The sequence below is a fragment of the Panonychus citri genome, unplaced genomic scaffold, assembly GCF_014898815.1.
Source record: "Panonychus citri isolate SS breed McGregor unplaced genomic scaffold, ASM1489881v1 Contig00049, whole genome shotgun sequence".
In the NCBI taxonomy this organism is placed as follows: Eukaryota; Metazoa; Arthropoda; class Arachnida; order Trombidiformes; family Tetranychidae; genus Panonychus; species Panonychus citri.
Genome location: NW_026515454.1, coordinates 483,265 through 497,053, shown reverse-complemented (window position 1 = coordinate 497,053; position 13,789 = coordinate 483,265). Strand labels below are relative to the sequence as shown.

General features: G+C 28.4%; 2 protein-coding genes across 3 annotated transcripts; one reads left to right on the top strand and one right to left on the bottom strand.

The window, feature by feature from the left end:
- Positions 1-4,228: 4,228 nt before the first annotated feature.
- LOC128385455 (uncharacterized) lies at positions 4,229-8,267 on the bottom strand. Of its 2 annotated transcripts, XR_008324734.1 has the most exons (4): positions 7,576-8,267; positions 6,207-7,328; positions 4,660-4,874; positions 4,229-4,576 (listed from the first exon to the last, which is right to left on the bottom strand). XR_008324734.1 is itself a non-coding variant. In XM_053344322.1 (2 exons), the coding sequence occupies exons 1-2, from the start codon at positions 4,951-4,953 to the stop codon at positions 4,484-4,486; spliced, it is 387 nt and encodes a 128-aa protein (XP_053200297.1). In that variant the 5' UTR covers positions 4,954-5,201; the 3' UTR covers positions 4,229-4,483. The 2 variants fall into 2 exon arrangements, 1 of the variants encoding a protein (XP_053200297.1); XM_053344322.1 differs by lacking the exons at positions 6,207-7,328; positions 7,576-8,267 and having other exon boundaries at positions 4,660-5,201.
- Positions 8,268-8,393: 126 nt separating this feature from the next.
- LOC128385393 (putative uncharacterized protein DDB_G0277255) lies at positions 8,394-12,224 on the top strand. Its single transcript, XM_053344249.1, has one exon. It carries the CDS (start codon positions 9,270-9,272, stop codon positions 11,610-11,612), a length of 2,343 nt encoding a protein of 780 aa, XP_053200224.1. The 5' UTR covers positions 8,394-9,269; the 3' UTR covers positions 11,613-12,224.
- Positions 12,225-13,789: the final 1,565 nt, after the last annotated feature.

Genomic DNA, 13,789 nt, shown 5'->3' with positions numbered 1-13,789 from the left:
AATAATATAGTATGTGATTGAGTTAATTAATTATAATCAACTAAATAGTAATAAAATAGCATCACTATTCAAATGTTAATCAAAATGTTTCTCAACAATCAACCAAATTTAAAACTGTCAAACAGTTACAATTGAACATGAAAGTGAGACTGATTAACATTTGATTACCTTGATTGTTAATTATTTAAATTGCACATTTTAAAGGGTAATATTAACCATTTCTTATCCGTACATATAAATGAATATATATTCATTTTGATTGTTAATCACAATCAACGATAGTTAATCAATTGGAATTACCAACAATATTTATAAATCATATCAAAGATAATTAACTTTGAATCTGTTGTATTTTTTCTCGCGTTTATGGTTCAGTAAATTGTTGTTGATTGTTGATATTTAAATTACATTTGAGAAGCAATTTTTATCATCATCATTATATTATTGAGATTAACAATAACCTCACCTTTAAAATAACAGCAATCAAGTAATATAAAGGTGATAGATTAAAAATGTTGATCGTTAATCACTAACCCGTTATGTTGATTGCTGATTGTTGTTGGTTAACATTATGATCACTTCACAATCTTGACCTGATTGGAATCAAAATCATTGAACATATTAGTTAAATGATTTAACACAAGACAATCAAATCTCAAATTATCCTATCATCAAGATTATCATTATAATTTAAATCTTTAATCAATCTTAATAAAACAGATATTCTGATGATAACAATTAAATGATTGTGAGTGTGTTAACATAAATGTAATAATTGAAAATAAATCAATTCAATTTAGATCATCAATTGGATTCTAATCATAATTAAATGTTTAGGTTGATTAAGTTGATTACTAACACTTAATAATAATTTTTTTTTCTTCTCCTTTGTTAATAACAATCAACCTTAATCCCTTTTGATAATAATTATATTAAAACACTTAATCTTCAAGTATTTTGATGTTTAATTTAAATTGTTTGAAAGGTTGAATGGTTAAAAATTTGGTTCATATAACTACAAATGTAAATTGCAAACAATTAACTGGGTAATACAAGTTGATAATAACCATGTAAATATCATTAGTTAATTGTTGTAATAATAATATTTACATTCACAATAAGAAACCAAATTGCCTTCAATTGATTACAGGATGTTGAGCTTTTCACTTACATGAAATGTAATTATTTTTACTGATTTAATTTGATTGTTTACCAAATCAACTATATCATTCATAAAGTGATTTACATACCTGTACTTTTAATAAGGATAAATGATGAAGATGAAGATGATAATCATATAAAAAAAATTAGCCAAAGTTTGGCCTGAAATTGGTGATTCTTGTTAAGGTATAAACCCGGATTTCGTCAGGTTAATTTGATGCGGATTAAAGATGAGGTGCATTTGGATGTTGTTGATCTTTTGAAGATATTGGGATGAAAGGAAGATGATGATAGAGATAATAAGAAAAAAAAGAGGTATCAAAATGTAAATGAGAAAGTATTTCGCAAGATCAGACTGACCATGTTAAGAAAATGACCAAAAAAACAAAACGGATGATCTTCATCAATGATTCCAAATTTGGAAAGTATCAACAAGAACCAGTAATTCAAAAATCTCTCAGCATTGACCAATAGATAAATGAATCCAGAGTGAAATGAATAGGAAAAGAAATGAATTCACCATGTCGGAATTTCATGTTTTTGAGTTTTAAGCTACTACTGAACTGAACTAACTTGAAGTATTAACTGATTATAAGTTAATTGATCACAATTAGTGAAAAGATTGAGAATCAACAGGAAGGGTTTAATTGTTACAATCTTCAGTTAATTGTGGTCAATTTAAAAGTAAATGTAAATATCTTAATTAGTGAAAACAACTTTTTAAAGGAAGAAGATGATTTCAAGATTGATGATTAAGGAAGAGTTGAAAGTGACTTGTTCTTTGGTGATGACAAGAAAATAATGTTAACAAGTTGAGAAAATGATAAAGTTAATATTCGATAAGTTTATTTACAATTGTTAATTAAACCATAAGAAACCTGAAGATCTGTCTCCACGACATCAACCTCCTTGCATTTTCACGTCCGTATTTCCGCACTTAATTGTCAGTAGGATCTCGATTTTCAGCATTCTAGGAACTCGAAGGTACTGGATTTTCAAATTCTTCACGGAAATTTTTTATATCTCTCTGTCCACATACAGTGCAAAACCGATATATATATTAATGTCGCGATCTCGGCAAACTTGTTCAATTGCAAAACAGTAAGCGTTTTAGGCCAGAAATACTTTTTCATATGACCACCAATAACCAAATTCGGTTTCAGTATCTCTAATTTGAGTTCGTAAACATTCCCAGTCAACTGGACTGTTATTGAGTCGGAGGTACACATCTTTAAAAAAACGCACTTGTTCATCAGTTATCACATCATCAATCTTCAATTTTTTTCGTGAACACTACAGGGGTATTCAGCTATTTTTACCAACGTTTTTTACGATTTTCTCAGCAAATGAGAGTCAAAGAGACACGAGACTTAAGTGGTATGAGTTTGGGTGATACTCAATTGTTATATCAAAACATCAAGGTCATTCAGGTCATCGGTAAAAAACCACGTTTCAATGCCTTATGAAGGTGATACAGGTATTCTCAACATTTTTTAACTCTGTCAAATGAATTTAGAGATCATTGTTGTCACAGATTCTGAGATATTACAGTTTAATTGAATAACTGTTGAAAATCTCAAAACTCATAGAAACCTCAAAACTTGTCAGTAGTATCTCTGAATATTTTTTCTAGTTAAATCACCTTCAGATGACCTTGAAACGTGTTATTTTACCGATGACCTGAATAACTAAATTAACTTTACCACGACTTTATTACTTTCGAAACAAAACTAATCAAAACTGCGCTGTTATTCAATAATTTTGTTGAGAATAGTCTAGTTAGATAATTTTATAATATTTTCCCAATTTCACTAGTTTTTGATAGCGAGAAAGAAGAAATTTGGATTTCGAAAGCAACTAAGATAAATGCTTGAGTTAAATAATTAAAAATTTTAAATTTTCAATAAACACGAGTTCTTGTTTTTTTTCATGAATTTAAAACCAATTGTGATTCTTATCGCTGGAAATGATCAGGAATAAAACTATTCTTATTCGTCTAATTTGGGATAACTTTCAATTTTATTCTTTAATTGTTAACAAAAAGTAGAAACGGAAAGTCTAATTGACGTTAAATTTTTTCTATCAAATTGATTTGATTTGGTTTACAATTAGAAATAAATATTAATCAATAATATCAACACTTAATCATCATCTATGGTTCATCTTTAATCAACATAATATCTTGATCATTATCCGTGTTAACCTAAATCAGTCAACAACAATTTAACAATCAATGAAAGTGAATCTACAATTGAAACAATTTAAACGCTTTTAAAATCACGAACCAAAGTTTATCATGATTAAGATGATTTTTTCAACAAATCATTTTTTTTGTCTTCATTATCCAAACAATTAACATTCTGATTCAGTTTTGATTGTAATTGATTCATTGATTATCTATTACAAACTTTCATCTATTCAAGTTAATCAAGATGATGATGATGATTTAGTAAATTGTTGATTAGTGAATTATTTATCAAATCATTTACTTATTTCATGGTAACTATTAATATACTTAATACAATAGTTGATTATTGATTGTAAACAATTTAAAATCACGATTTACAAGCAATACAATTACAATTACAATTACAATTGGTTAGGTTGATAATTTGTCCAATCTAAATTTTGTTTTCAACAATTAACTCACAATTAATTTCCTGTTGATTAATAAAAAAACTTTTCATTTTCTTTTTCTTTTAAGTTGAATAACAATTTAAATTTATAACTAATAACTCAAAACAATTAACTAATTTTTCTTCTTGTTAACTGTTGATAACTGAATGTTTAATCATCTGAATATTTAATAATCCTAATAATTAACTAATTGTTTATTCACCTTCTCGGTTAATTGTTATTAGTGAAACACTTTCACTTCACCTGAAAAGCATTAAGGTTTTTGATCTTAAAATGATTGATGATCAATATTAACAATTAGTTGATCCAGTTATAAATATACATTAGTTGATAACAATTAACTTTGCTCAGTAAACCCAATCAATGAAAGATATTAATTAAGTTACAATTAAACTGAAAGAAACTAAATAATAATCAATGACAATAAAGATCAGTTTATTTGCTTAATCATTGAACTTGATTGTTAATTTTGTTTCAGTAACGATTGTAATTTGATTGTGATCTTAACTGTAAACGAATCACAATCAAGTTATTTTTATTTATGCAATTACATGATTAAGGTAAGTACAATTAACCATTTTATTATAATCAAAGGTGTTAATCACTGTAATTAAACACTTACAATAATCTTTTCTCCAAATGATTAACCTAACCCTTTACTTTTGTTGGTCGTTAATCGTGTCCGTTAATTTTGACCTCCGCACTGCCAATTGGTAATTTTCGGTGTGTCCTTGAGCATTTTCTGATTGAAAACATAGGTACACTTCTCGGATTCCGCCTATTGATTAATTGTTGCAATTATCAATCAGATTAATTGAAAGAGAGAAAAAATCGAAATCAACAAAAAAATGTTCAACTTACACCAAGAAGAATCCTACAAGAGTAATGAGGATCCAGTTTTGTACAATCGGTCATAGCGATATTAAAAGTGACCTCGTAGTTGATATCTTCTGAAGTGACCGATAGTTTCCGAACACTGAGAATCGACTGACATGCCATGTACATTGGATTATCGGTCATTGAGTTACGATGTTTGACCGCGATCTCAACCGCTTTAGTAACGATGTAAGACTCAGCTGATAAATCGAGTGGAGAAAAGGTCAGCACATAAGAAACACCAAGAAAACACCAAGTTAGAGTCAATAGGAAATTCATAGTGACCGTTGATCAATTGATTCGTTAACAAAGTTGACCAAATTAAAACGAAACTATTAGTTAATTTTGTAAGCAATTCTCATATGATTATTGTTCAACGTTTCGATTAGACTTTCTATTTATTGTAATATTATTTCAAAGAAAATCAGTTAATTATATCGATATTGATTCCAGTGTAATTGAATATATTCAACTGATGAAGCGAGAATTAAATTCATTCAACAATTACCATAAGGTAATGTTTGATTATCTAATTACAATTAAGGAAAAATTGAATTTAATTATTGCCATTAACCGGTCTTCTAATAATTGAAGTGAAAAGGGACTAATCTTAATTTTAATTAATTTCGGCTCATCGATTAATCAATATTTTGTTAATCGTTACTTTTAATTGTTGTCAATCTTTGGGTTGGGTGTTTATATGTTAACCATTAACACCACTGATTTAAATGTAAGTTTGTGCTAATCAAGATTAACACTGATTGTTGATGGTTACAATATGTTAATCTGGTTAATAATAATTGATTTCCTGATCATAATTAACTCAATTGTGACAATTGAATGAAAAGTTTAAATCAAATTTTTTATTACTTTTTAATTAAAAACAACAGATTAATTTTCATTTGTGGTTAATAACAAAATATGAAAGTTAAATTATTATATAACTTTTTCAATCGTTAATTAATTTGATGACATTAATCAAAATTAAGGAAATTAAAAGTTAACAGTTGGACATAATCTGTTACTATTTATAATGAATTAACAAATTGTTAAACAATCATTAAGATAATCAAGAAAACTAAACTTAAGTACAAGGAAATGATTAACTGTCCATAAAGTTTAATTGTAACTTTTTTAAATTGTTGATACGGAATCAAGGATTGAGCAATTAATTGATTTCGTCAATCACCAAAATCAACCATTGGACAATCAGTAAGTTTTACAACAATTGTCTCGGAGGATTAAATCTTGGCAAATGATTAAAATTGTCTAATTGTTGATTTACATGGTTAATTGTTTAGAATCAATCACTTGGCCAGACACAATCACAATTAAAAGGTTAATTATTCGGATCAACATAATTAGTTGCCAAATGATCATTAATTTAATTTAATCAAGACAAAAATAAATCTTTACCATTAGCAAGTCAACATGTTAACGATAAGTTAATTTCATTTGTCAACAATTAAAGTTGATTAATTAAATTTTCTTAAATCAATTTAACTAATCATTTTATAACCTTCCATACATACCTTATATGTACTAGTAGTTAATCATTCACAATCAATGACAATTATTTGATGATTCGTTGTGTTAATCAAATATCTCATTCCAATTGTTGTGGAGGTTGTTGATTTAATTGGTTGAGAGATTACTGATCATGTAATTGTTAATTGAATAATAATTGGAAACCCTTGAAATGACAGAGCACAATTACAAATATTTAGATGTTGATGGTAACAAAATTAATTCTTAAATCTGACTCAGCAAATTAGTTTAAAAGTTGATTGGGAAACCTTGATGATTAAAGATGATTTTTTTTCATCAATAATCGTAAATAATTCAAGGAAATTTGATCAATTACGATTAACATACAAACAATCAATTAATCAATCGTTAATTTTTGGGAGGGTGTCGTCCATGGTTAAATGTTACAGATTAAATTTGATTCTTAATCACCATGATACAAGAACAGCCTTCCAATTTGTTTATTATCACTAATTGTTAGACCTTTAATTTAAGCCAAACGAAAGTGAATTAATCTCTCACAAGTACAATCAATCGTTTGATCAATTGTTTATTCAACTTGATTAATTGATTGTTTGTTGTTGAGCTTTGATTGTTTACTAATCATTACAAATCTTTTTCTCCTTCGGGTTTAAGTTGGACTTGAGAGGAATTGAAAAATTATCAGGTAATCCAAAAAAGTGAAATTTCCAAAGTTAATTACGATCCTTGTTTTTCTCTCAATTCCATTTCCTAATTGTTGCCAAATAGTGTGAACCTGTTGATTGTTTTTAGGAAATGATGATTATCATGATTTAAAGTGAGTTATCAGAATTAACCGGAAGTATCATTGTACTGTGACTATTTTCATCTCTCGTGAAGGCGACCACATATAAAAAAAAAGATATTTGGTAAACATTGGGAAAATGTTTATATCATTTCCATCAGTTTGATTTTTTTCCTCTCTCTCTCAGGTAAACATGAATTCTTAATCATCTGTTTTTTTCTGGTTTGGGTCAACGTTGATTTGGTCACTTGGTTTTTTTACTTCTTCAACGTTGTTGGAGTTCTTATCCATCTTCAGGAATATTTATCATTCTCTTCCTTCATCCAAACGACCATGAGAGGATTTTTTTTGTCTTGGTGACCTGAAACAATCAATGAAATTTAATTAATCATTTAAATTTTTTCAACATCTTCTGTAGAGAAAAATTATCGTCTAATTAACTTTTCATAACCATAAAACCATAATACTGGATGAAGTTAATGAGTAAAAGTATCTGAAAGATCTGCTCAACCACAATCAAAAGTAATTGTTAATTGGATAAGAAATAAAAACATATTAGTTTCAATATGATTTGCTAAAATTTAATTAGTCAACTTCAAGTTAATTACCTTGTTGTTTTCTCTTTGGTCTTCATCTCTTCCATGTTGATACATTTTCATCTCCTGAACAGATCGAGAAACCATTTTTCCATCCATTTAATGATGAAAACCAAATCACATATTAAATTACAATAAGGTGATGATAGAGAGGATAAAGATGGAGATTAGATTAGAATCTGTAAAATCAATTGAGAGATCATTCAAAGTGAAGAATAATAATAAAAAAGAAACCAGATAAGATTTAATTTCTTATTCTTTTTATGCTCTTGTTCTCAAATCCGATGAAAAGAAGAAGGCAAATCGATCGCCTTGGTTGAATTGTGAGACTTTTTGATTAAACCAGACGAAACAAACTAAACGGAAATCAAATCCAACCAACAAAAAAATTAAGCGTTGATTTGTTTCCACTTACTCCTTTTTTGTTATCATCACCAATAATCAAAATAAATTAAAGACTTTGATTGAACAACAGTAACAATTTATCAGAAAAGAGAAGAAAAAAATTCTCTTCAACCAGAATCAAAATTGACACACAAACGATATCATGTTTCCAAAACAGAAAGAGAAGAGAAATCGGAATAAGGTAATTAATTTAGATTTCACACAATGATCAAAGAGAGAATTAAAATTGACACCAAATTCTCCCTAATTAACTAATTATAAAAAAAGTAAAATAAAAGAAATTAAGAAAAGCGTTTCAATTAAAATGAAAAAGAATTTTACAAAAATATCGATACAAAAGAATCGATATTTCTATGGATCAAATATCTTTTTCCATTTGGAGGGAAAAATGTAAATTCGATTGTTTTGTTTTCGTTTGTTATTATTTATTTATTTCTCTTTGTTCAATTATAATTATGATTGTGGAATAATTTCTTTTTTAATATTCTATTCTATTGATCAATGGTGATGATGATGAAGCAAAAGGATGATGATAAATAAGAGAAAGAAGGAGGAACCGGTCAGGTAAGAAGTGAGAATTTAATGAAAATAGTGAGAGAGAAAGAGAGAGAAATGAGTGAGCGAAATCATTTCAACTCTTAAGGTTGTTTAGTGTTGGTGTTTTTATTTTATTCTCTCAGTTGAAAGTGCATCGTGTTGGTGAGTAAAATTTAAACATTTCCAACTTGCAGAATATCAAACAAACTACAATCAGTAAACAGTCAACAATCAACAGGTAAACATTTAGTTACCAATCATCATCATCATCATCAATAGACTAAAATATTTATAACATAATCTCAATTACATGTTTTTTTTACCTTCACGTTGTGTTTGTGTTTCTCATCATCATCCAAACCAATAATATTGATGGAGATAATAAATTTTATCATTAACAACAATCTAAATAATTCCCGTCATCATTACCATCATCATTATCCGTGAAAAAGAGACACCAATAGGTCAAAATTAGTGACATATTATTGTCATAATTGTAACTTATCAATCACATCATTTACCTGACAAAGAAAAAGAAATCAATTCATTTTTTTTTTCTATTCTTTTCTCCTCAGTGTTTTTCTATTCTTCATCCTCCATATTGGATTATAATTGATTCTTTTTATCGAATCTTTTTTTCTTTCTGTTATTTGTTTTTCTCTTTTCTCTCCTCTTTTGTTTTCTGTTCTTTTCTTTCCAAGTGATTAAAAAGAAATTGTTTTTCTTTTGGTGGTCAAGAGTAGAGAGAAAATAAATTAAATTAAATGGCTTTCAGACGGAAAGATATTAAAAAATCTTCTTATTATGTTTGGTTTCTTGGAGCTAAAGAAGCTGAAGGTCTACGTGGTGATGAATTTATTTTACCTGTTCTTCGTTATTTAATTGACCAAGAAGGACTTTCAGAGGTATCAAAGGTAACCCTTCAAGTTAGCAACAAAGGATTGAAAATAATACAAAATGTGCCAAAAAAATCATCTTCTTCCTCATCTTCATCTGCTAAATTAAGTTTATTATCATCATCTTCTTCATCATCAACCTCATCATCTACAACCACTGGTGGATCTTCAGGTAAAACTGAACAAATTAAACACCTTATACCTCACAATGCGATTACCTGTGTTGTCCAAGAGGAGGATTTGGTTGCTTGTATTTTATTGATCTACAATCCGATTACCAAATGTCCAGTTCATGTTCACGCTTATCGATGTGATTCAATCGAAACGGCTTCGTCTCTTCGTGGACAATTACAATTGCTAATTGAGAAACCAGAGAATCAACGTAAATTTCGAGAGATTGAATCACGTCTTGTATCAAAAGGATTAACTGTTAATCAACAACATCAATTTCATCCTCATCCTCATCAACTTCAAAATCTTCAACAGATTAAACAACAAGAAACATCCATTGATTTAAATCGTAAATTTAATCCACTTGGTAAACGTTGTTCATCTGAGAGTCGTTCAACTCGAACAGAATCATCAGATCGAACCGAAGATTCTTATGATTCCGTTAATTGTGGTTCGAAAGAGGGTAAATCATTACCAATTGAATTAACTCTTGGTAATCCCAAAGTTGCTATTCTTTATGAATCTTTAGCCGCTGAATTAAAAGCTAAATTATCAAATCCAAAAAGTGGACCCATTTTATTACCACCTAAAGATTATGATACAATTAGTCGTAAACAAGGTAAATTAACTGGAATTGAAGCTCGAAAAAGTACCAATTTATCAATTATTGGTCCATTGGAAACAATATCATCAACATCAACTTCAACCTCATCTTCATCACCTAAACATATAAATGGATTAGTTAAAAGTGACAAGAAAAATGGACTAATTGTTGGTGGACCAACATCATCCCTGTCAACCTCATCCTCCAATTCATCACCATCAGTACTTAAAAGGTCAATGGTCAATTTATCTTCTCCAACAACCAATTCAACCTCTAATCATCACAATCATCATCATCATCACAATCTCCCTAACCATTGTCTCCGATCTGAGTCTAGTTGTAAATCATCAAGTGGAATAGGTTCAGATGAACCTGATCAATTATCATCAACATCAACCTCACCCTTTAACAATGGTAAGGGATTGATTAAACTTAAATCACCCACCACCAACAACACCACTAACACCAAAGTTGGTGGTATAATTATGACAACAGCAGCTAAATATCATGGTGACATTTCATCAGATGATTCTGAACGTAATTGGTCACCAATTGAAAGTGGTGGACCTTCATCATCAGGAAGTGCAACATCCTCTGGACTATCAAGACCAAAATTAACAACAACATCAACCAAAATAACATCAAATAATAGTAATCAAAATAAGATAATTATGATTAAAACACATTCTAATAATAGTAAAAATCAACTGATTCACCATCATAATCATAGTCACAACAACAACAACAACAATAATAATAATAATAATAATATAAACAATCTGAAGACAGTTGAAAAATTGGAATCAAATCGATTAATCAATAGCCATCATCAACAACAATCATCGTCATCTTCATCATTATCTTCATCATCACCATCATCAACAACCAATCGAGTCTCAATTCCACCCCCAGTAATACCCAAAACCACAATAATTACAACACCAATCAAAACTGACCTAAGAAAAGTTAAAAATGACCTTAGACCAGTAGTTACCGGGGTTACCCCACATTCAACATCAACACCACCACCACCAGTATCATCATCATTATCATCAATGATGATGAAGGAATCAACTAAATTAACATCATTACCGGTAACAATCAATTCTAGTAATCACAATAACAACAACAACAACAATAAAGGCAAAGCTGATCCACCTCGTTATTATTTTCCTGATCAAATAGTAACAAGTCAAAATAATAACAATAATAATAATGGACAATCTAAAAATTTACCATCAAACGATATTAATCATTATCGTCGACAATCAACTAATCATCACAGTGAAAGTTTAATCAAATCAACTTCGAATGGTATTAATAACAATATAATTAATATAACTAATCCTTGTGCTCGATTAAAACCAACAACAGCTCGTGATTTCATCAGAATTCAACCATTAGCTAATTATCAACGTAGCCCAATTTCTTACTAATTGTAAATGTTCATTTTAAATTAGACTTTAAATCATCAAACATCATCATTATAAGATTGGGAACAATAATGATTCAAATTGTGACTTTAATTGTGTGTGATTAGTGTAACGTTACAATGTTACCCTAGTCTCAAAGTGATTCCAATAACATTTTAACGTGTGTTTATCAAACCATTTTCATTACAATTACTTAAATCACTTCATTTTTTTCTTCTTAAATATAAATCACAAATGATAATCTTCTTAATTTTATCATCAAAACTTTCTTAATATTTACCTTAATATCTTAATTGATACAATAATAATGATTCTGATGATTTCTCTGATTCTGGTGAAAAGCTGAATAATGATGATATTATATCAAGAGAATCTTGTTGATTATCTTAATAAAAAAAAATTCTTTCAGTGTTAAAAGGTTAATGGAACATCAGAAAATTAATAAAAAATTTAAATTCTGATTATTATTACAATAATTGTAATAAGAAGATTGAAAATTCACAGTTGAATGATAGAAGAAGAAAAATTGATTCAATGTTATTGTTGCAAAACTTTTTCTCTTCTTATTTTCATGATGAATAATAAAAAGAAAACTTTTTTCTTCCTCTAAAACAATTATAACAAGTTTCTGTTAAATTATTTACAATTAACAATTTACCAAAGATTTACAATCGATTGTTGTAAATTTGGAAACAAATTAATTTGCTATTTTGAAATTAGGGTGACAATTGATGTTATCCATTTTCTTACCTTTGATTAACCTTGATCTTGATTAAATTGGTTAAATATTCTAGAGGGATAATTTAATTGTTCTGTGAAAGAAAAGAAAAGAAAACAATTATCTAATTTCTTATTCAATTGTTAATCATCATCATCGTCACTATTTAAATGTTAATTTAGTAAGAAACATTTTCTGTGTCAACCTTGGTTAGAATTAATTTTATATTAATAGTTGGTTTGTTTCACTGTCTTATTCAACTTGGTTAGTTGGTTAATTGTTTTGAATTAATCAACAAGTTAGAGGGTAAACAATTAGGATTATGATGATTAACTGAAAGATACCTTTAGATTTGTGGTTTGTAATTTTTTTGTACTAAAAATAAACAATTAAGATCCATAACCAATTTTGATCATCAGGTAAGAAGAGTAAAAGATTATCAATCTATCCGTTTGTTTTTATGGATATCGAGATATAGATAATGATGGATAATGTAAATTCATAACCCGGAGCTTCAGTTTTTTTATCTGGGGAATGTAACCAAACCGGATGAAGTGTAGAAGGTGAAGGAAGATGAAGATGATGGAGAATTGGAATATAAGGAGAGAAGAGAACAAAATGAAGAAAATTAAATCCAATTGGTAAAAGAGAGAAAGAGAGGAACCGTTAGTGAGCAAGAATCCGTAGAAAATAAGCTAAAACCTGTAATAGAAAAGAGAAGAAAATCACAAAAATCTGGTTACAATTAATCAAATTGATTAGTCACAAATTACACAATTAATGGTGTAAAGATACCAGGATGATAATCTGGTTTTCTTTAGGTAACCAACCCAATCCAGTGAATCGCGAGAGAGCCAAAAATCACAACAGGTTAATAAACAAAACAATGATGACCAAAAGCACTAATATAAGAAAGAGAACAGAAAAAAAGAGATTAGATTGTTTCAAATGATGAATAATTTACATACCCAAGGACAAGGAATAGAAGAGGATTAAGATTAACAACAATTAAAAACCATCACCACCAATAGAAAGATCAACACAATCAAATTAATAATAAAAGAAACTCAACAATCAAGGTAAACATGGAGGCGCAATGAAGATGAAACAACAAGGGATGAAAAAAAGAGGTGACAAAAAGAAAGAGAGAGAACAAAAAACAAACAAATCCAATTAAAAATCTTCAACAATTAACTTATTATCATGTTAATTTTGATTGTCACAATTTAATTAAAGAAAAACAAAACAAAAATCAAATCGAAGACAAAATAAAAAAAATTGGAAAAAAATTCCAAAGGGGTCATCTCATAGTTTAGAATTGTAATTGTTGGAGATTAATTTTGTTTCTCTCTCTCTGATTTAATTACGCTTTTTGTTTTTAATTAGAAAATAAATTGTTAACAATTAAAAATATTCAATTGTAAAAATAACAGAAATCGGTGAATTGGTTTAGATAGACAGG